Source organism: Pelobates fuscus, chromosome 2, assembly GCF_036172605.1.
Source record: "Pelobates fuscus isolate aPelFus1 chromosome 2, aPelFus1.pri, whole genome shotgun sequence".
Taxonomy (NCBI): Eukaryota; Metazoa; Chordata; class Amphibia; order Anura; family Pelobatidae; genus Pelobates; species Pelobates fuscus.
Window position 1 is genome coordinate 443221938 of NC_086318.1, and position 22080 is coordinate 443244017.

The window sequence follows — 22080 nt, forward strand, 5'->3', positions numbered from 1 at the left end:
GAGAGGGAAGAGGGGGGTGGGGGGGGGGGGGTAGAGGTTTGAAGGAGCAGTGGGGTGAAAGCAGAACCCTACACCGCCATCCTTACTGTCAGACTGTCTTGGATTGTGGGTAAAGTGAAGACCACCAAAGGCTAGAGAGGCAGGGGCAGCAGTATCAGAGGGAGAGCCATGTTTCCGTTAGGGCAAGTAAGTCAGCTACATGTCTTTCTCCACCAATCAGACAATGTATTCTATTATTTCCTATTTAGCTGACCTCGCTCATTATGTGTTAGGAGACGCGTGATAAAGATAATATATGTCAGTACGGTGTATAAATGGAGGCAGCATTCATTGCTTTGTTTACATTTTAGTTGGTTTTATAAAGATGGTGCTTTGATAATCATGCTATAATCTGATTATATGCTGAGACAGCCTCACCATCCCTCTCCTCTAACTCCCAGATTTTGTCCCATGTGTTGATGTTTTCTCCAGAATCGCCATGGAGGACCAAGCGACAGTCAGAGCTGCCTTAATAATTCTCAAAAAAGTTAAAATGAAAGGTCATGAATATGTAATAACCCTGAAAATGAATTAATATTAGAAAATAATTAGATTAATCTCACACTAGGAGTTTGATTTCACGGTTCCAGATTTGACATATTTTAAAGAATTATCATAAATATTGCTGGAGGAGAACTGGTCACCTATTGATAAACCAAGGGCTGCCAAAGAAAACAAAAAAACTATTTCCCATGAACCGTGATGAGAACGAAGGGGAGTGGATAATATGAGCTTCGCCAAACCAGACAAACGCACTCTACTTCCATAACCCCGTGTTCAAGGGGGGCAAAGCCTTGTCCCTACGCTTTGCTGCTGTTAAAATGAGCCAGGAGGCTCCCAGTAACAGTAACAGGGGGATTTATTATTATTGCCATACAGAGGAGCTAAATACGGACTGCCTGAGAATGATGGCAGAGTTAGTGCAGGAGCTTTGAGAGCAGCATAGATCTCCAGAGCATGATCGGAGAGCTTAGTGTCAAACTGGTGTCTTAGGCAGCGCTCTGGCGCGTTCTGTCATCCCCCAGTCTTTGATTTTATAGACAGACGCAAAACAACTAAACTCTGCCATCCTTATCCTCTGACAGCTGTGCACACATCGTGGCGAGGAGCTCGAGAAATATTGTATATTTTAGCCTCTATCTCCAGCCAGCTTTCACTGTGACAATGCAAAGGACCTGATTTCAGCAGAAAACAGAAAGGTATAAAATAAAGAGCCTGAGAGCACTCTTTACAGAGCCTTAATGATCTCCCAGGAGCCACCGGCAAACTAATAAACTGCACTCTCCATATCAAGTATTGAAAGAATTGGACAGAAAAAGAAAATAGTTTAAAAAAGGAGGAGCGAAAACCCTGAAGCTTGTCATGCGAATTGAATTGAACATGGCCATGCCAAGAAAACACAGGTAATAAACCCACCCCCGGCAGAATGAGGGTTTTTACACCACAAGGAGGAGAGACAGAAAAATGATGGCAGTAATTTATTCTCGGATTTTATAAAGTGCTTGCTGATCTTTCTGTGCATGCTGCAAAAATCCCAGAGGAGGCATGGAGGAAGCAATAAGAGAGACAGCATCTTAAAATGTTAAAGGTATACCTACGTGCACAGCTCGGACACTGCGTCCCTGGTTTATGGCTAATTCTATGGGGCGGGTGTCCGCGCCACTTGCAGCCCGCTTTATACAATATTTCCCTTGCACAGCTACTTGCCCCTTCTCAACTGCGCAAGAGAGCCGTTGATACATAGTGATAATATTCTGTAGGGGAAGACGTATTGCCTCAGTGAAGAATCGTTTATTATCCCAGCTTCAGGCATCTGATAAAGTCAGTCCGTTTCAATTAAGACAGATGGCTAGTGCCAATCATGAAATTACGGCCACACAGATTCCCTGTTGGGTGTCATACCTGAGAAGAGGAACAGCAGGGAGAACTACAATTCCCATGATGCTTGGCCAGCCTAAAAGCTGGGAGTCTACCTGTTAGCCAACCCTGCATTAAATCACTTTCAGAGGCTTTAGGTATCCCAAAGCAGGTCAGATTATTGGAGCATATTGGGAAAGAAATGAAATAGAAATTCTGTATCCATACATAAATCATTGTGTACCCCCCCCTCCCCAGACACAACGCACAACATGCAAACAGCTGCCCGAATACCCAAGTCACGCTCACTGCACAGTGTTTGGACAGTTCCTGCAGCCAGCACCATTCAAACAATCAGGCTCATGAAATGCTAATCACACAAAGAAAATGAATATTAACGATTCCCAACATCCAGCCGCGAGGACGGGGTCAGAATTCAGTGAAAAAATGTATTTGCAATTCACAGAATTTCCAATCAACCCATCAAGTACATTTTCCACACCACAGGGGGTGCAGGGGGACTGAGGGCCGTTTCTCATCTCTATGCGAATTAGGAGGAAGAAAATAAAAATAATTTTAAATATTTCTAAAAATGAACTGGGCTCATCTGTAACCGCAGAGTTAGAGCACCAAAATGGAGTTCTGTGCCAGCAGGATGGGTCATACACACACATTGAGAAATGGGAGATTTCTCAGCCAATCTTAGTATCTGAAAATGCCCTGTGGGTCCAGATATGATGCAGCTTGTTTAAAGTCTGTTACCCGATCCAGGTGAATAAGAGGCCAGAGGACGGTATCCTAGTGCCATCATAGTAAGGAGAGGACTGTGATACTCCCCTTCAATGAAAGAACCCTGTGTGTTGCCATTTACTGCTCGCTTACATCAGATATTTCTTTCTCCCACAAGGATCTCCTTACAACATCATTATCAAGACCTCATACAGAGCAAAAACCAACGGTATCCATAATAATCAACGCCATGGGTAATAACCAACGCCGCCCGCAACAACCGACGCTGCCCGCAACAACAGACGCGGCCTGCAACAACCAACGCGGCCTGTAATAACTGAGGTTGTCTGCAATAACCAACGCTATCGTAATAACCGACGCTGCCTGCAACAACCGACGCTGCCTGCAACAACCGACGCTGCCTGTAATAACTGAGGCTGTCTGCAATAACCAACGCTATCGTAATAACCGACGCTGCCTGCAACAACCGACGCTGCCTGCAACAACCGACGCTGCCTGCAACAACCAACGCGGCCTGTAATAACTGAGGCTGTCTGCAATAACCAACGCTATCGTAATAACCGACGCTGCCTGCAACAACCGACGCTGCCTGCAACAACCGACGCTGCCTGCAACAACCGACGCTGCCTGCAACAACCGACGCTGCCTGCAGCAACCGACGCTGCCTGCAGCAACCGACGCTGCCTGCAGCAACCGACGCTGCCTGCAGCAACCGACGCTGCCTGCAACAACCGACGCTGCCTGCAACAACCGACGCTGCCTGCAACAACCGACGCTGCCTGCAACAACCGACGCTGCCTGCAACAACCGACGCTGCCTGCAACAACCAACGCTGTCTGTAATAACCGACGCTGCCTGCAACAACCGACGCTGCCTGCAACAACCGACGCTGCCTGCAACAACCGACGCTGCCTGCAACAACCGACGCTGCCTGCAACAACCGACGCTGCCTGCAACAACCGACGCTGCCTGCAACAACCGACGCTGCCTGCAACAACCGACGCTGCCTGCAACAACCGACGCTGCCTGCAACAACCGACGCTGTCTGCAATAACCGACGCTGTCTGCAATAACCGACGCTGTCTGTAAAAAATAGCTTCTTAAAACAAGACGGGCTCTTCCACTTCCAAAACAGAATAAAATAATTAAAGGAACACTATAGTCACCTAAATTACTTTAGCTAAATAAAGCAGTTTAGTGTATAGATCATTCCCCTGCAATTTCACTGCTCAATTCACTGTAATTTAGGAGTTAAATCACTTTGTTCCTGTTTATGCAGCCCTAGCCACACCTCCCCTGGCTATGATTGACAGAGCCTGCATGAAAAAAAAGCTGGTTTCACTTTCAAACAGATGTAATTTACCTTAAATAATTGTATCTCAATCTCTAAATTGAACTTTAATCACATACAGGAGGCTCTTGCAGGGTCTAGCAAGCTATTAACATAGCAGGGGATGAGAAAATCTTAATTAAACAGAACTTGCAATAAAGAAAGCCTAAATAGGGCTCTCTTTACAGGAAGTGTTTATGGAAGTCACATGCAGGGAGGTGTGACTAGGGTTCATAAACAAAAGGATTTAACTCCTAAATGGCAGAGGATTGAGCAGTGAGGCTGCAGGAGCATGTTCTATACACCAAAACTGCTTCATTAAGCTAAAGTTGTTCAGGTGACTATAGTGTCCCTTTAAAGAAACTGGCCAGAAAGTAGAATGTATATGTAAGTTTCAATTAATTCCAGACACGCTACAAATGATTCTGCATGTTCCCTTTATATGATCGTTTTCTTAGAACCTTCGATTCTGTGATGGAGTACCCAGTTTCAAGAGGTTCATTACCGATAGATTTATTACTGAACTATTGATCTAGGGAAAATGCATCTGAATTTTCCATTTTCCCCAATGCCTATGTCCCCCTCCCCCCTCACTTTATGAAAGAGGAGAGTTGGTGTCTTAGCATTGTTAGTGTGTTTTTCCTTCAAGCTAAAAAAGCTAAAGTTGTTCAGGTGACTATAGTGTCCCTTTAAAATTAACCCAAAAAGAAGAAAACATTATGTGACTGGGAGAAAGTTCAGAATAATTACTGCATGTATTAAACAGGGAATAGATGACTTCTCATGCCGTAAGAAGCCATTAACATTTCACAGACAGGATTAGAGCGCCACCATGTGGACAAGTTTCACAATGTTCTATGACATAGTAATCATTCAAGTGAGGATTGCTAGGAATTAATAATGAATTGCAAAATTAAGACCGAAAGAGCCAAAGTGAACACAGTACTGACTAAATGGCCTAGTTTGGCCTTAACTGTGAAAAATCCGGTTAAAGGCAACTATCTGAAAAATGCATATTATTACACATAGAATCAATCACTCCAAAGGAAAAAAAATAAATAAATATGTATTTACTAGAACATGAACAAATATTTCCGAGGACAAATGCTTCCCGTTGAGAGGAGTGGCTTTAGTGAGATTTAGAGATTCATTAAAAAAAACAATATGAATCGACGCTGTGGTGCTGCAATGGGTGTGACTGTTACAGATTCATTTTAATGTGTATTAAAATGGTGACGTGCTTTATAAAGCTCCTGTGGACTGAAATGCTTATCACATTCAGCCAATCACCGCTGAGGTTGATTATAGTTGTATTCCACATGAGCGGTTTAACATGTAATTAGTTGTAGTCCACTGGATGACCACTTCTTGCACTGAATTTATAGGGCAGAACTTCCCAACACAATGCCTTGCTTCTCCTCTGTATAGAGCTCAACAAATACTCAGGGTACAGAAGTACAGATTTAAAATATCTTGGTACTTCTACCTAATCTCTGGCAGTTATAGGCATCCTGTCTGAGGCAGCCAGACTGCCAACCGATCTTATGTTGCCCACCTTAGAGAGTCAGCATGGGCGAAGATATGGGACTAAGTGAATTAACCCACCGTCCCCAAACACCATGCTCCAACACGGCCCATTATTGAGAAAGATTAAGGACATTTACGCTGTTACTGGTGAGCTGACAATTGAGGATACAGATTGTGAAATGGAGGTAGAAACTAAACAGCAGACGGCAGAAATTCTATTTACTCCTTACTCCTAAACAAACTCTTAGGTTTAAGCAATACACGATCAGTCATTTTTTATTGATTAATTTTAACTTTAGAGAAATACTGTTACCGTGTCTGTGTACATAAGGGAGGTTTCCCTGAGCAACGACCTTATTAGATTTTTAAAAACAACAAAACGCAGTAAAGAACACACTGCAGACGGAACATGAGCCCACCGTGAAATTAAACCATAAACCGGCCTTTGCACAGATTTTAAAATCTCAAAAAATGCTGCAAAGTCTGAATTTACAAACTCCGAAAAGGCTGCTACGAGCAATGCAACAAACACATATTCCTAGAGCCCTACCTGCAGACACGAGCTGGGAAATATAGCTTCTGCCAGGACCTGCACAGGAACTGCGAGTGATCAATGACACGGATCCAATCCAGTTCATCCATGGATACCTCAATGTAGTACGAGTAAGATCTGTGGCAAAAACACAAAGTGTGAGAGACAGAGCATGATTACATGGAATTACAGTACAGTCTACTTCATTGGCATAAATCCCATTCTGACACCTAGAGAAACACACGCCGTATATAAAATATCCCACATCCCGCGCCGTATATAAAATATCCCACATCCCGCGCCGTATATAAAATACCCCACATCCCGCGCCGTATATAAAATACCCCACATCCCGCGCCGTATATAAAATACCCCACATCCCGCGCCGTATATAAAATACCCCACATCCCGCGCCGTATATAAAATACCCCACATCCCGCGCCGTATATAAAATACCCCACATCCCGCGCCGTATATAAAATACCCCACATCCCGCGCCGTATATAAAATACCCCACATCCCGCACCGTATATAAAATATCCCACATCCCGCGCCGTATAGAAAATATCCCACATCCCGCGCCGTATAGAAAATATCCCACATCCCGCGCCGTATATAAAATATCCCACATCCCGCGCCATATAGAAAATATCCCACATCCCACGCCATATAGAAAATATCCCACATCCCGCGCCATATAGAAAATATCCCACATCCCGCGCCATATAGAAAATATCCCACATCCCGCACCGTATATAAAATATCCCACATCCCGCACCGTATATAAATTATCCCACATCCCGCACCGTATATAAATTATCCCACATCCCGCGCCGTATATAAAATATCACACATCCCGCACCGTATATAAAATATCCCACATCCCGCACCGTATATAAATTATCCCACATCCCGCACCGTATATAAATTATCACACATCCCGCGCCGTATATAAAATATCACACATCCCGCACCGTATATAAAATATCCCACATCCCGCACCGTATATAAAATATCCCACATCCCGCGCCATATAGAAAATAGCCCACTGTAGCGGATTGTATTAAGCCTGTCATGTACAATTCGTGTAAAAATGCTTTCGTTTAATTGTGTCTCTGTATATTGGAAAATGTATGTACTTTCGTATGAGGGTTTGTTAGTTTTCATACGAATAAAACTACTGAACCCTCAGACCACCCCAGTGATAAGTGTGCGCCTCGTTAAGCATTCACACTTCTCAAAACCGCAGGCTAATTGATGTTTGTTAAGTGCCTGTGTGGCTGCTGTTTGGAATACGAACCACGCGCGGCGGACATCTTACGCACAAAAATCTCAGCGGTGTTTGGTCGTCAAGTGTCTGGAACTCAAATCGGACACTCAAACAACCGAACACCGCTGAGACCTCTAGAGTGCCATAACTCCCGAACGGAGGGACTAGACATCCCCTCGTTCGGTTAAAACAATGTACCGAACAAGGGAATAAAGGCGAAGGTATTATTAGTTATGGATGTTAAGGATTTCTATGCAATTTAACTGCCGAACGGAGACCGACCGCAGGGCCAAAACACATGGAGCCTTTTCCGGATACCACCTCGTGTGCAGTCGGTCAAACTTCACCCTCCACCTAACTCCCGAACCCCTGGTCCGATCTGGGTGAATTTTGGATATGTTAGTCACCCAGATCAGGGCTACCTGGGGGTACCCCAAGTATTAGGCTAGCTGCTTGGTTTAGGGTACATCCAGGTTTTGGGGAAAAGTATAGTACAATTAATGGGATTATGTGTCACGCTGAGGGGAGGAGATGTGTGGGAGTTAACTATTTTTGTATTGGCTACTGTCTTAATTATTGCAAATCCCTTCCTTGCATGGGAGAATGCCTTAAAAGGAGGCAGTGGGAATAAACGTTAGTTCTGCTCCTGATGCTGTGTGTCGTCCAGTCATTGGGATTGCTGTTGGGATATTGTTGGATTATTTTGCCTGCTGAATTTACTACTCTATGGATTTATAATACTTGTTCCTGAGCCTCACTGGGCTCTTAAGTGGAGAATAGCTGTGGAGTATCAGCTCTCCGCTACACCCACATCCTGCGCCGTATATAAAATATCCCCCATCCCGAGCCGTATATAATATAGCCCACATCCCGCGCCGTATATAAATTAGCCCACATCCCGCGCCGTATATAAAATATCCCACATCCCGCGCCGTATATAAAATATCCCACATCCCGCGCCGAATATAAAATATCCCACATCCCGCGCCGTATATAAAATATTACACATAGTATATAAAATATCACACATCATGTACGGTATATAAAATATTACACATCACGCGCTGTTTAAAAAATAACACACATTATATACACATTATCACACATACCCCGCTCTATATAAAATATCAACCTGGAGTTGGCTATAAACATCACTTAAATCTCTTAAAGATTCAAAATCAGAATTTTCAATTCATCTGGGGCACTGAAAAAAGATTAAGTGAAGGTTTAGTACAAATAGACTAATTTTTGCAGAGTTTTACACTCTAGAAGGTGCTGTTCTCTATGTGGAGTTTAGTATGGGGCATCATGTGTCAGATCTGATAAGGCAGTAATAAACAATTACTCACACCCCTGCACTATATCGATATCTCTGCCTCATTTAGGAGACAGGCATGATATCCATCACCAACAAAACAGATGGAGTACATTGCAGAGGAAGGATTATAATCTTGATTACGACAAGATGGATGCCTGCAGTATGGTAAATTTGGGAAGGTTAAATGTTCCTTCTAACCAAGTGATTATATCACATACCGGCTGTCGCGGTCCCATAAGAGGAGACGGACGTGATTGATAATTGAGGGCTGACCAAGCTTTACTTCAATGCCGGAGCGACAGTCGTCCTCGATTGGATGCCGAGAAAAGCCGTGATCTAGGTCATAATTCTGTGTGTCTCCATCCAATAGGGCGGATTTCAGTTCTCCTTTAACCACTTGCGCGCCGTATTTCATAGTGGCAAGATTCTCCTCAGGGACTATAAATAGGAGAGAATAAAAAGGTCTAAATACAAAGGTCTAAATCATTTGTATTAAACATTGCAGCGTTTGGTAGAGATGTCAAATTTTAGGGCAATGTCTTTTAACCTTGTTTTTTAAATAGGGAACTCAAATCATGTGTACTGCATGTGCTGTGATGGTTACAGAGCTAGGAGGTTCCTGGCACTGGCCAAAGCCAAGTAGCCAATGATTTCTAGCCATTTGACACTTAACTGGGTTCTCCTGGCACCTGCGCTCCAGCCTGTTCTTCAGATAATTCCCTATTCTCAAACTACACTGAACAAAATTCTAAACGCAACACTTTTGTTTTTGCCCCCATTGTTCATGAGCTGAACTCAAAGATCTAAGCCTTTTTCAATGTACACAAAAGGCCTATTTCTCTCAAATATTGTTCACAAATCTGTCTAAATCTGTGTTAGTGAGCACTTCTCCTTTGCCGAGATAATCCATCCACCTCACAGGTGTGGCATATCAAGATGCTGATTAGACAGCATGATTATTGCACAGGTGTGCCTTATGCTGGCCACGATAAAAGGCCACTCTAAAATGTGCAGTTTTATCACACAGCACAATGCCACACATGTCGCAAGTTTTGAAGGAGCATTCAATATGCATGCCGACTGCAGGAATGTCCACCAGAGCTGTTGCCCATGAATTGAATGTTCATTTCTCTACCATAAGCAGTCTCCAAAGGCGTTTCAGAGAATTTGACAGTACATCCAACCTCCCTCACAACCAGACCACGTGTAACCACACCAGACCAGGACCTCCACATCCAGCATCTTTCACCTCCAAGATCGTCTGAGCCCAGCCACCCGGACAGCTGCTGCAGCAATCGGTTTGCATAACCAAAGAATTTCTGCACAAACTGTCAGAAACCATCACAGGGAAGCTCATCTGCATGCTAGTCGTCCTCATCCGGGTCTCGACCTGCCTGCAGTTCGTTGTAACTGACTTGAGTGGACAAATGCTCACATTCGATGGCGTCTGGCACTTTGGAGAGGTGTTCTTTTCACGGATGAATACCAGTTTTCACTGTACAGGGCAGATGGCAGACAGCGTGTATGGTGTTGTGTGGGTGAGCGGTTTGCTGATGTCAACGTTGTGGATCGAGTGGCCCATGGTGGCGGTGGGGTTATGGTATGGGCAGGTGTATGTTTTGGACAACGAACACAGGTGCATTTTATTGATAGCATTTTGAATGCACAGAGATATTGTGACAAGATCCTGAGGCCCGTTGTTGTGCCATTCAACCATGACCATCACCTCATGTTGCAGCATGATAATGCACGGGCCCATGTTGCAAGGATCTGTACACAATTCCTGGAAGCCGAAAGCATTCCAGTTCTTGCATGGCCACCATACATCACCGGACATGTCACCCATTGAGCATGTTTGGGATACTCTGTATCGGCGTATATGACAGCGTGTTCCAGGTCCTGCCAATGTCCAGCAACTTTGCACAGCCATTGAAGAGGAGTGGACCAACATTCCACAGGTCACAATCAAAAACCTGATCAACACTATCATGCGAAGGAGATGTGTTTCACTGCGTGAGGCAAATAGTGGTCACACCAGATGCTGACTGGTTTTTGGACCCCCCGGATTCCCCAATACAGTAAAACTGCACATTTTAGAGTGGTCTTTTATTGTGGCCAGCCTAAGGCACACCTGTGCAATAATCATGCTGTCTAATCAGCATCTTGATATGCCACACCAGTGAGGTGGATGGATTATCTCGATAAAGGAGAAGTGCTCACTAACACAGATTTAGACAGATTTGTGAACAATATTTGAGAGAAATAGTCCTTTTCTGTACATAGAAAAAGTCTTAGATCTTTGAGTTCTGCTCATGAAAAAATAGGGGCAAAAAGAAAAGTGTTTCGTTTATCATTTTGTTCAGTGTAATAAGATCAATTCTGCCCATCTTTGGACAACAATCGTTGACAGTCCATCAACTGACACTCTCAAAGAACTCCAAAGAAATAGGCGGAAGTAGGTACTATCACATTAGATAGATCTGAAGAAGAGGACTGACTGGAGGTGACTTTAGGACCCAGGTATGTCTAACCAGCAGCAAGAGCTGAATGAACAACTACCCAAACAACTCCTATATCCATATTGTAAATATGAATATGCGAATCTATGTCTGTGTAGTTATAGAAGTCTGTATGTGAGTGTATATATTTATGTGTGTTTGAGTGTAGATATTGGTCTTTGAATTTATGTTTGTTAGTGTATATATCTGCATTTGTGCAAACGTATATGTCAATTCCTACAATAAAATCTGACACAAAATCCAGCAGCGTCCTTTCCAAATTTGGGCTCTGGACCCTCCCTTGACATTCTTTAATTGAAATTCCAGTAGAATGTATTATGCTAAACCCCTTCAATGACATGTATCTAGTGTCAGGGGTCTTAACTGCATGGGCTGATAAACCGTTTATTCGGGTATGTTGTATAGAATATGTGTTATCCATTCTTGGTGACACAATGAAATAACCAAACGTGGGTCCCTTTTTTGGGGTAAATTATGTGTTGGGGCATTTGACTTCTCCCTGGATTCAAATCTACCATTTCTATGAAACGCAGAGCCGCTGTAATAATATGGTTCTAGATCTGTATCTTTAACTCAGAAACCAGACATGTTCCACCCATTTGTGCCTTGTCAGTGAGGTGTAGCTTTGTTCTCTATGTCTGGATTATGTTCCCATTTTCTTATTGGGATAACCCATATCAACATCAAATGAAAAACAAATGACAAACAGGTTCTGGAACAAATTTCATACTTAGCATTCCTCTGTAATTTAGGTCCATGTCTCGACTTTCTGAGCGCACTTTGATGGCGTCCAAGATTGAGTCTGGGGAGAGCAGAGTAGAGGGTCTCACCACATTTAGGAGCTCTGTGAGACTCATCAGAGGTAGGCGCACGGCATCCATTATTTCAGTATGATTCTCCTTTGGATTGTGTTTGCTCCACCGCATTAGAGCCTGAAAAATGTCCTTCTCAGGAGCAGCAAAGGAATCCCTCCGTACGATATCCAAGAGTGCACTCTACAGGGAGGGAGAGAAGTTAGCCTGAAATATGATACAATACAGGAACTGAAGAACACTCAGGGTTTGAATGTCGAATCAGACAGAGCCTGCAAGCATTAATTAGGTCTGTGTCTCACAGTGATTACAATATATAGCTTTCATCTCATTACCTTAACCAGTGATCTGATAACATATATTTGGTGCAATAAATATTTCAACCAGGCTTTCAGGCACCCATAATATACACACACATACACACCTTATATGTGACATAAACCAGTGTGTATCCCAAAATACTCAGTTTGGTTAGAATAATAGGAAGACTAGAATTTAACATAAGGAGTTACAGTTTCTGGGACTCACAGTTCAATTATCTACAGTAGAACTACAACTCTCAGAAAACAAAACGCACAAAAATAAATGCACTCAACTTTGGATGAGTGGAAGTGCTCTAAAAAGTGACATGAGCCGTACCATGGTCAGTTTACGTGGTTTAGAGAGACTATGTGTGGGTCCAAGCAGAGTGCACTTCACAGCTTCAGTCCCAAAGCTCAGTCTTCGTTGTAAAAGCGATACACAGCAAACATAAGATGAACAAACCTAACACAGAAGTCATGTTTGTGGCTGCCCAACGGTACTTGGGCATTGGCTGGCTTATATCTCTGCGATTTTGAAAAAATGACTGCAGTTTTCACTGGGATAGGTTCAGGATGTTCCACGTAATAATTCAAATTTGAGATGGCCCTTTAAGAGACCCCTATATATAAATAGTAAATATTTGACTGCAGCTTTTCTATGGAGAATATGGAAAAGTGTCTGAATGATTTTGTGTAAATCTGCCCCTTGTACCAGTAATTATTTACTGGTAATAAAAGAGGTTAGAGAATTTGCTGCAGGACAGATTAAGGAAGATTAGAATTCTTGCCCGCACAGTAATGGAGGCAGTACCTTGGACAGTGACAGGAAGCCCTCGCTGGTGATGACTTCCTGTGCATTACGGTCCATGAACATACAGCAGGTGTTGGTCAGCTTGGACAGCGAGTACAGGTTTGCCACGTCATAGATCATACACACGTTCTGAATCTTGAGAATGGTGCAAAGATACTCCGACGTGGAGTCCTCGAGCTCTGGGAAGCCATATCTATGAGCTAAGCTGAGAAAGTCCAGGATGATATCCTCACGTTCATCTCGAAGAGTGGCTCGCCCGGTGTAGATGTATTTTATCAGCATGGAGAAGGACTCTGAACTGGTGTCCTGCAGGACGATTTCTGCCTCAGGCTGAGATTCCCGCATCCCTCCGTATAACAGCGCTCTGAAAATAAAAAGGGGATGCGGGACCTTAATCCATGTAAATATCAAGAAAACATACACCATGTGCCTAATCATAAAATCTGCAGCATTTTATATTGGAAAACAACAATTAAGTATGCAAAGCAGTCTCAGTGTGAGAATGAGACTGTTTGCACATTCTGGAAAATCTATACAGCGTGGTAAAGTCAAAAATCCAAGATTGACTGTCCAAATAATCTGGTAAAGATACTCTTATCAAATAAAGTATATACAAAAAATCCTGCAGTCTGGTAAAGATACTCTTATCAAACAAAGTATATACAAAAAAACGGCAACTAATAATTTACTGAATTGGACAAGCCACCACCCCCCCTCACTTAAGAAAGGGATTCCAACTGGCCAGTACTTGCGCCTTAGACGCAATTGCTCTACCCTTGACGATTTTAAAATAAAAGCTAAGGCATTACAGTACCAATTCAAACAGAAGGGATACCCGAACAGATGCCTGAAGAAGGCATATAAACGGGCTCTTCTGTCGGACCGTAAGGATCTATTGGGTGAACATAACCTAGGGGCAACACAGAAAATTATAAGATGCATAGGGAATTTCGATGCCGGCTGGCACCAAATTATGCAAGTCTTGGATAGGTTCTGGCCTCTCCTACATCAGGATCCACATATACATAAGGTAATTACATCTAAGGCCTCGGTGACAGCAAGAAGGGGACGCAACATTAAGGATATGTTGGTCCCCAGCCACTTAAAAAGCGCACCGCAAAAAACATCATGGCTAAATTCCCCAGTGGTGGGGACATACCAATGCGGGAGATGTAAGGCGTGCCGCTTTATCCGCAGACCCTCCAAAACATTTTCAGATTCCCTTGGTACACAGGAATTTAAAGTAAAAAACTTTTTCAACTGTCAGTCCAAGGGCCTTATATATCTACTCTCTTGCTCATGTAAAAAACTATATGTGGGAAAAACCTTCCGCCCCTTCAAACTCAGAATACGGGAACACGTCAACTCAGTTAACCCCAGAAGACAAATTGACACCCCAGTTTCAAAACACCTGAAACTGTATCATGATGGGTCACCTGAAGGAATTAGATTTAGTGGCATTGAGAGGGTTACACTGGGACCAAGAGGTGGTGATCTGGACAAGAAGCTACTCCAAAGAGAGAGCTTCTGGATCTATAAGCTGAAAACCCTGTCTCCCTCTGGTCTAAATGAGGGTTTCTCATATACACCTTTCATCTCAGAGTTCTGATAATGTAGAGTTATAATAACGTGTCCCCAACCTTTGTACGCTAAAGGTATATATGAGTTGGGTTGGACATTTGCACTGGCTTGTCGTATACTTGTAAATTTGTAAATAGAGCGTGTGTTTTGTTATATTACATGTACATATTATTAGTATAATTTAAGTATAATAATTTTTTATTTTTTTATTTTCTTTGGTTTTATTTGGAATATTTTTCTATCATTTTGACATGACTGTCATAGAATGAGTAGCTTACCTTGAAGGCCACCGTGTATAATCAAGATGGATGCATTATCTCTACTATACTCATCACATCTGTACCTAGAGATAATGTCCTGTGCCTGTAGCTGGCCGATCACACCTTCCAATGTCTCTCATTAATGTCCCAGGATATACCCCTACTAAGGTAATCAGTTACATGGAGTACATTGGTTACATTAATATATAGCTATGGATACATATGGGCTGGAGATACTACTGTTATGGATATTCCCATATATGGTACCTGATGTTCATATAGACCCTGCCACATTTATCCATATACCTCTATGTGCTTCCATCACATTATGATCACCTGTTATACATTTCACCCTGGGCATACCCCAGAGATCGGACATTCTATTTAGTACACTACATCGATATTACATGTGTCCACCTCGGGTTAGGTAGTGACATATGTATATATCAATACAAGTTTATATGTTGGGCAATTTTGCCCCTTTGGGATCGCAAGCTATTTTAGCTCTATACGGACGTTTTGGGTCCGCCCACTGCAGTTCGATGGGCGGAGAGAAGTGGGGATGTTGTGGTAACCCTGCCCACATAGGCTGGCCGGATACACACCATATGACGGACGTGTCAGGTGGGGTTGACGTCACGTGACGCATGTCACGTGATGTACGGCACAGATGGTCATGTGACCGGGACCGGACCTGTATACAATCACCATGGGGATGTGAGGCGAGAATTGCCGAGTCCATCCACTAAGTGATATCATTCAGCTGTGCACACACACACCCACACGTAATTGGCCACAAGGTATGCATTAATTCTGGCACTTGGGTATTTAAGAGACTCCATATCAGTCTTAGTCTAGCCCCTGACGAAGGTGCATCTCCTAAGCACCGAAACGTACGTCGGGCACCCTCTCGTTTTTTGCACTGGGCACTGGTGTCTGTAACACCATGATCACTATTTGATTTATTTAATGTCTTATTTTCTTTCCTTTGCCTGTCTAGTTAGTTTTACAGGGAGAGAGGCTTTATTAATTACTACTGCCAGTCTGTTTATGACTGACACTTTATTTTCCGTGTTAATCTCTGTCGCTCTCTCTGATAAGGACATGGCTCAATTTTGGAGCATATATTTACACTAACATTGACTTCTCCTGGGGTGTCTAGTAGATGGAGTTTTTGCTACTCTGTTATCTATACCCCTGAGCAGATCACAATAAAGCTTTTTTGAATAGGGTCAAGTGAGGATACAGATCAAGCATTACTATCTCCCTTAGCAATAGGGTTTGGCAAGGGATTGCAGGATTTTTTGTATATACTTTGTTTGATAATAGTATCTTTACCAGACTGCAGGATGTTTTGTATATACTTTATTTGATAAGAGTATCTTTACCAGATTATTTGGACAGTCAATCTTGGATTTTTGACTTTACCACGCTGTATAGATTTTCCAGAATGTGCAAACAGTCTCATTCTCACACTGAGACTGCTTTGCATACTTAATTGTTGTTTTTCTGTTGTTTATTAGGGGTTAAGCCCCTTTGAGATATCTGGAGTCTCATTTCGGTACATTTGTTCCGGGGCAGCGCCCGCTACCACTTTCCCCCCTGTCCTCCACATACAGGGGGTTGTGTGTACGGACGCTACACTGGGACATAGAACTTTTCGGTTCTTTTTGCAGCATTTTATATTGTTTCAATTAAAATCTCAGCTGAGAAGAAAAGGGGTTATTAAACAAATACTGATCAAAAACAAATATGGACTAATTACCATTCTTTTTACGAAGAGATCATATATAAGAAAAAATTTAAATAATTGTTAGATTGCTCAAACAGCAATGAAAGAAGCTGTCATCTAAATAAATAAAACTAATCAAAGGGACTATGTATTCATGAAAACAACTTTAGATTATTGAAGCAGTTTTGCTGTATAGGTCATTCCCCTGTAGTTGAACTGATCAAATCTCTGCCATTTAGGAGTTAAATCACTTTGTTTATACAGCCCTAGCCACACCTCCCTGCATGTGACTTGCACAGCCTTTCATAAAAACACTTCCTGTAAAGAGTCATCTAATGTTTACACTTCCTTTATTGCACATTCTGTTTCATTTAGAATTTCTTCTCTCCTACTCTATTTAATAGCTTGCTAGACCATGCAGGAGCCTCCTGTATGTAATTAAAGTTTAATTTACAGAGCAGGAGATAAAAAACTTCTAAAGCAAGTTAACATTTGATCGATTGAAAATTAACCCATTTTTTCAGTCACAGCCAAGGGAGGTGTGACTAGGGATGCATAAACAGAACCAAAAGTGATCTAACTCGTAAATGGCAGATAATTACCGGTAAGCAGGGAGATTGCAGGGGCATGATTTATACACCAAAACCACTTCATTAAGTTAAAGTTGTTTCGGTGACTATAGTGTCCCTTTAATGCCCCTCTCAGATGTTTTTTAAAAACAAACCACTAATTAAATTAATGCAGTCTTGAATTCCACGTCTATAGACAATTTAACCCCTTAAGAACCAATGACAGAATAAATCTGTCATCGCACACATCAGGCTGTATGAAAATGGAAAGCTCCACTCTGGAAAGATGAAGGGTGCATCTGGATTCCAGCGACAGCCAGTTTAGTTATTTTAGCATGTCACAATGGTGGGTCCTGTAATAACATTGTAGCACAAATCGGCAGAACGAGTTAAACAATGTATTAGGTTTATTAAGGTGGGTTTGTGGTGCAGGTGTATACACTACATCCCCATAATCAATGATTGGCATCAGCATTTGCTGTACAATCTTTTCCTTTACTGTAGGGCTTAGGCAGGATTTGTTTTTGTACAGGGCACCTAGTTTTGGATAAAGTTTATGTGACAAACTCCCCTTTTTAAGTGAGTTTGCCACAAGTTCCTGGAGGAGTCTGCTTGCCAGCCTCCTGCCCACAGACTATGGACCTTGTAAAATGTGATAACAGTCTCCCCGTTCATGTATTTAGACTATATGGTTCGGGACCGGAAAAAACGCACGAGCCAGGGACCACCCTGGAGCTTGTTAAGCCGAATTGATACTTTGTAACAATTTCCACCTTAGTGTTCTATCTAAGTGTTCGTCTCGGTGGCCTCAATTCCTATGGACGACCACAAGGTGGCGGCCATCTTGTTCGCATTGACGCAGGCAGCGGTGTTTGGTCGTCGAGTTCATGGAACTATTTTCGGATACTGAAACTCCCGAACACCGTTGGACTTCCATGATCGCCTGCATTCGGTTCTACAACACTTAGAAAGATACTGCTCGGTGGAAATGTTTCCACGAACAAGGGGATCAAGCTCCAGGGTAAGACTATTGACTCTGTTCGGTAGTTTGTTCGTTTTTAAACTACCGAACTAGACCGACCGCGAGCCCTGATTCTCTGGAACTGTTTTGGGCATGGGACCATGCATGCGGTCGGTCAAACAAATGACTTCCAGGAAGTTCCTGAATTCCTGAACTGATCTGGGTGATTTTTGGATATGTTGGTCACCCAGATCAGGGATTTCAGGGCATGTAACTTTTGTGGGGTTTTTATGTATTTTTAGGGTACCTTTGGAGTGTTTGGAAAAGTATGTTTTTTCTGTGCTTGGAGATAATTGGATTAGATTAGTACAGTTCCTGATCCAATTATCTCCCTAGCACAGAGGAGGGATTATCTGATTTATTTATGGAAGTGTCCTGGATCTGAGAGCCAATGTAATTGTGTATTTTCTTATACTGTGGTTTACTCTCAGGTCCAGGGGGAGTGCCCCTTGCATGGGGACCTGCATATAAGACCAGTTGTGGCTGCCATTAAACGTATTCCAGCTTGTACTCCCAGAACTATGTGTCGTCTGGTTACTGGGAGGGAAAAGGGTTATTCTTTAATCACTGTTCCAGCATGGAGGATTCAACGGGGAAAGTCCTTGAAAGGACTAGAGCTCCCAGGACTGAGTGTCTTCCAGTGCCTTGGGGTGTCTAGAGCGAATTCCCCATACGGCTCCAGGAGGGAGCGGTTCCCAGACCCCAGTCAAGGCACGGCAACTGTGGGCAGAAGTGCTGCGGTTTGTCCCCTGTTCCAGCCAAGCAGTCCTTGGCGGAGGTGCCCAGACCGGGTACAGGGAGCTCCGTTACAGTTTAGATGCAAGTTTTTCTAAGTGGAGGCCAAAAGGTAGATTGAGGTTTAAAATCATACCCAAGTATTTGAAAGAGTGGACTGCGGTCAGTGTGCCATTTGAATTTGTTTTGATGGATAGGTGGGAATTGTGTAATTTGTGTAATTTAGGTACTGTTTCAAAGATCATTGTGACAGTTTTGTCAGTGTTCAGGAAGAGTTTGTTTTTTGCGATCCACTTTTCTACCTCTGTAAACTGGTCTTGGAGCACAGCCTCAAGCTGCGGTAGATTGGATTTGCTCACATAGATTACCGTGTCGTCTGCATACATGTGTACATTTGAGGATTTGCAGACATTAGGCAGATCATTTATAGATAATGTAAATAGTAGGGGGCCGAGAATGAACACCACACGTGACTGGGGGAGGGAGGGAGTCGCTGTCAGAAATGGACACATATTGTGAGAAGGGACAGAAATTTATAGATGTTAAATAAGTAGAACATTATTGGCCAAGTCGTAAAAATGAAATTAAATCTCATTGGTCCTTAACCCCTTAAGGACACACGACATGTGTGACATGTCATGATTCCCTTTTATTCCAGAAGTTTGGTCCTTAAGGGGTTAAGGAGTTAAAAGGTCTGATACCAACACTCACTGCGGGTTCTGCGCCCAAACTCACTGGAAAGAGGGCTGTGTTTGATTAGATGCTATTTAACGTGGCGTTATCACCTGAAAATGTATTTCCATAAATCAGATTTAAAATAATGCCAATAGATTATCATAATCTATCCCAAATAAGAAGCTGTAGAAAGTTTAGCTTGTAAGTTTATCACATAGAGATTTCACAGTGTTTCAGACATATTGTAAGCCCCCAAAGGCTATGTGCAAAAAAACATATATCTCCCCGTACTTTAGAAAATCCTTGGTCCTTAGGGGGTTAAATACACAGGACTGATTACAACCCTGTTTAAGATGTAGGTCCTACTTTGTTTGATACAGACAGAATTCAGAACCAGTCAAGGGATAACCCATGCCAGACTTTACTAAACCACGACTCTCAGATCTCAGCCAACCACTTTATGGTCTACAAGGATTCATGGGAGTTGTGTTCATCGAACAGCTGGCTGTCCATATTTAGACTATTGGGATTGACAATGAGGATATCTGTAGGTAGGGAATAAAAGCAGTGTATTACCTGAAATACTGACACCTGGCCGCCAGAATGACTCTGTGAGCCGAAAATGTCTTCTTTTCCACAATAAAGGTAACATCGCTGTATTCTTCACCATTTATCAGCGCGCCAACATTCTCCGATAATATGTGCACGTGGTCAATTTCTCCGATGGTGGTGTATGGTCGCAGAGGGTGGCTGTTACTCATCCTGGCAGCATGCGGCGAATTGCAGGTCTGTGCAGAAAGGAAAAAAAGTCAGCTCCTACAGCGGCAGCATAACGAGGTACACACGCACAGCTCTGACAGCAAAACCTGGACTATATCGACAATTCAAAAACTGCAACTAATTACAACTGAAAGTAAAATGGTCATAACATTAACTCCTCCAGCAATAACTATAATATAATTTAATAGATTATCTGCCTTCACCATCATTTATAAAGGACCACTATAGGCACCCAGACCAGCGGCTCTGTGTTCTTACTCCTGCAGTGTAAACTAGAACAGTTTTGTAGATTCAGCAAGGTTTTCCTTGAAGGGCTAAACATCACACTAGTGGCTGTCCACCTGAGGGTTACTCCACCAGATCCAGGGCCAAACTAGGCGGCCGCCTAGGGCGCTGCTTAAAGGGGGGCGCCGGCCATGACAAGATAGATTATTTTGAGTATGCACTTACATTGTTGCTCACTAGCGCCCGGTAGAACACAGGTCCGGCGGCATCCACCACAGCCCGCTCAGCCAGTGCCCCCATTCCAGACATGCATTGCGGCAGTGGCAGCGCACGGGCATTTCAATTCCTCGCTCCCGCCACTACCCCTGTACGTGGGGAAAAGTGGGCGGGAGCATAACAGGAAATGTGCAGAGAAAGGACATGATGGGCAGCCAGGCACATGCAATGAACAGCAATGAAGGGAAGGTATGTCGGAGAATGCGTGCTGGTCTGCTTCAGTCAGTATGTTTATGTATGTCTGCCTGAATGGCTCAGTGTGTCTGCTTGGGTCATTGTGTGTGTCTGCTTGGGTCAGGGTCTGTATTAGTCAGTGTCTGTGCCTGTATGGGTCAATGTGTGTCTGATTGAGTCAGTGTGTCTGTCTGATTGAGTCAGTGTGTCTGTCTGAATGAGTCAGTGTGTCTGTCTGAATGAGTCAGTGTGTCTGTCTGAATGAGTCAGTGTGTCTGTCTGATTGAGTCAGTGTGTCTGTCTGATTGAGTCAGTGTGTCTGTCTGATTGAGTCAGTGTGTCTGTCTGATTGAGTCAGTGTGTCTGTCTGATTGAGTCAGTGTGTCTGTCTGAATGAGTCAGTGTGTCTGTCTGAATGAGTCAGTGTGTCTGTCTGAATGAGTCAGTGTGTCTGTCTGAATGAGTCAGTGTGTCTGTCTGAATGAGTCAGTGTGTCTGTCTGAATGAGTCAGTGTGTCTGTCTGAATGAGTCAGTGTGTCTGTCTGAATGAGTCAGTGTGTCTGTCTGAATGAGTCAGTGTGTCTGTCTGAATGAGTCAGTGTGTCTGTCTGAATGAGTCAGTGTGTGTCTGTACGGGTCATTGTGTGTGTCTGTAAGGGTCATTGTGTGTGTCTGTAAGGGTCATTGTGTGTGTCTGTAAGGGTCAGTGTCTGTGCCTGAATGGGTCTGTGTGCGTCAGTCTACATGGGTTAGTGCGTGTGTATTAGTTTGCATGGTCAGTGTGTGTCTGCTTGGGTCATCGTGTGTGTCTGCTTGGGTCAGTGTCTGTATTAGTCAGTGTCTGTAATAGGGCGCCAAAAATGCTTGCACCGGCCCTGACTGGATCGAACAATATTGACTCAGTTGTGTGTTGTTCAATGTCAAATGTAATGAAATTCTGTAAAAGGGAAGCACTGGACTCAATGCTTCCCCCTATGAGAAGCA

The 22080-nt window shown here is 43.2% G+C and overlaps 1 protein-coding gene across 2 annotated transcripts in view; it reads right to left on the bottom strand.

Moving 5' to 3' along the window:
- BTBD9 (BTB domain containing 9) overlaps nucleotides 1-22080 on the bottom strand; it is a 205881-nt gene that overhangs the window by 176308 nt on the left and 7493 nt on the right. For both annotated transcript variants that reach the window (XM_063444128.1, XM_063444127.1), the window contains exons 2-6: nucleotides 20217-20428; nucleotides 13068-13431; nucleotides 11873-12137; nucleotides 8842-9061; nucleotides 6054-6173 (exon numbers count right to left, since the gene is read on the bottom strand). In XM_063444128.1, the coding sequence (XP_063300198.1) occupies nucleotides 6054-6173; nucleotides 8842-9061; nucleotides 11873-12137; nucleotides 13068-13431; nucleotides 20217-20401 (1154 nt within the window). In that variant the 5' untranslated portion in view covers nucleotides 20402-20428. The remainder of the gene's footprint in view (nucleotides 1-6053; nucleotides 6174-8841; nucleotides 9062-11872; nucleotides 12138-13067; nucleotides 13432-20216; nucleotides 20429-22080) is intronic.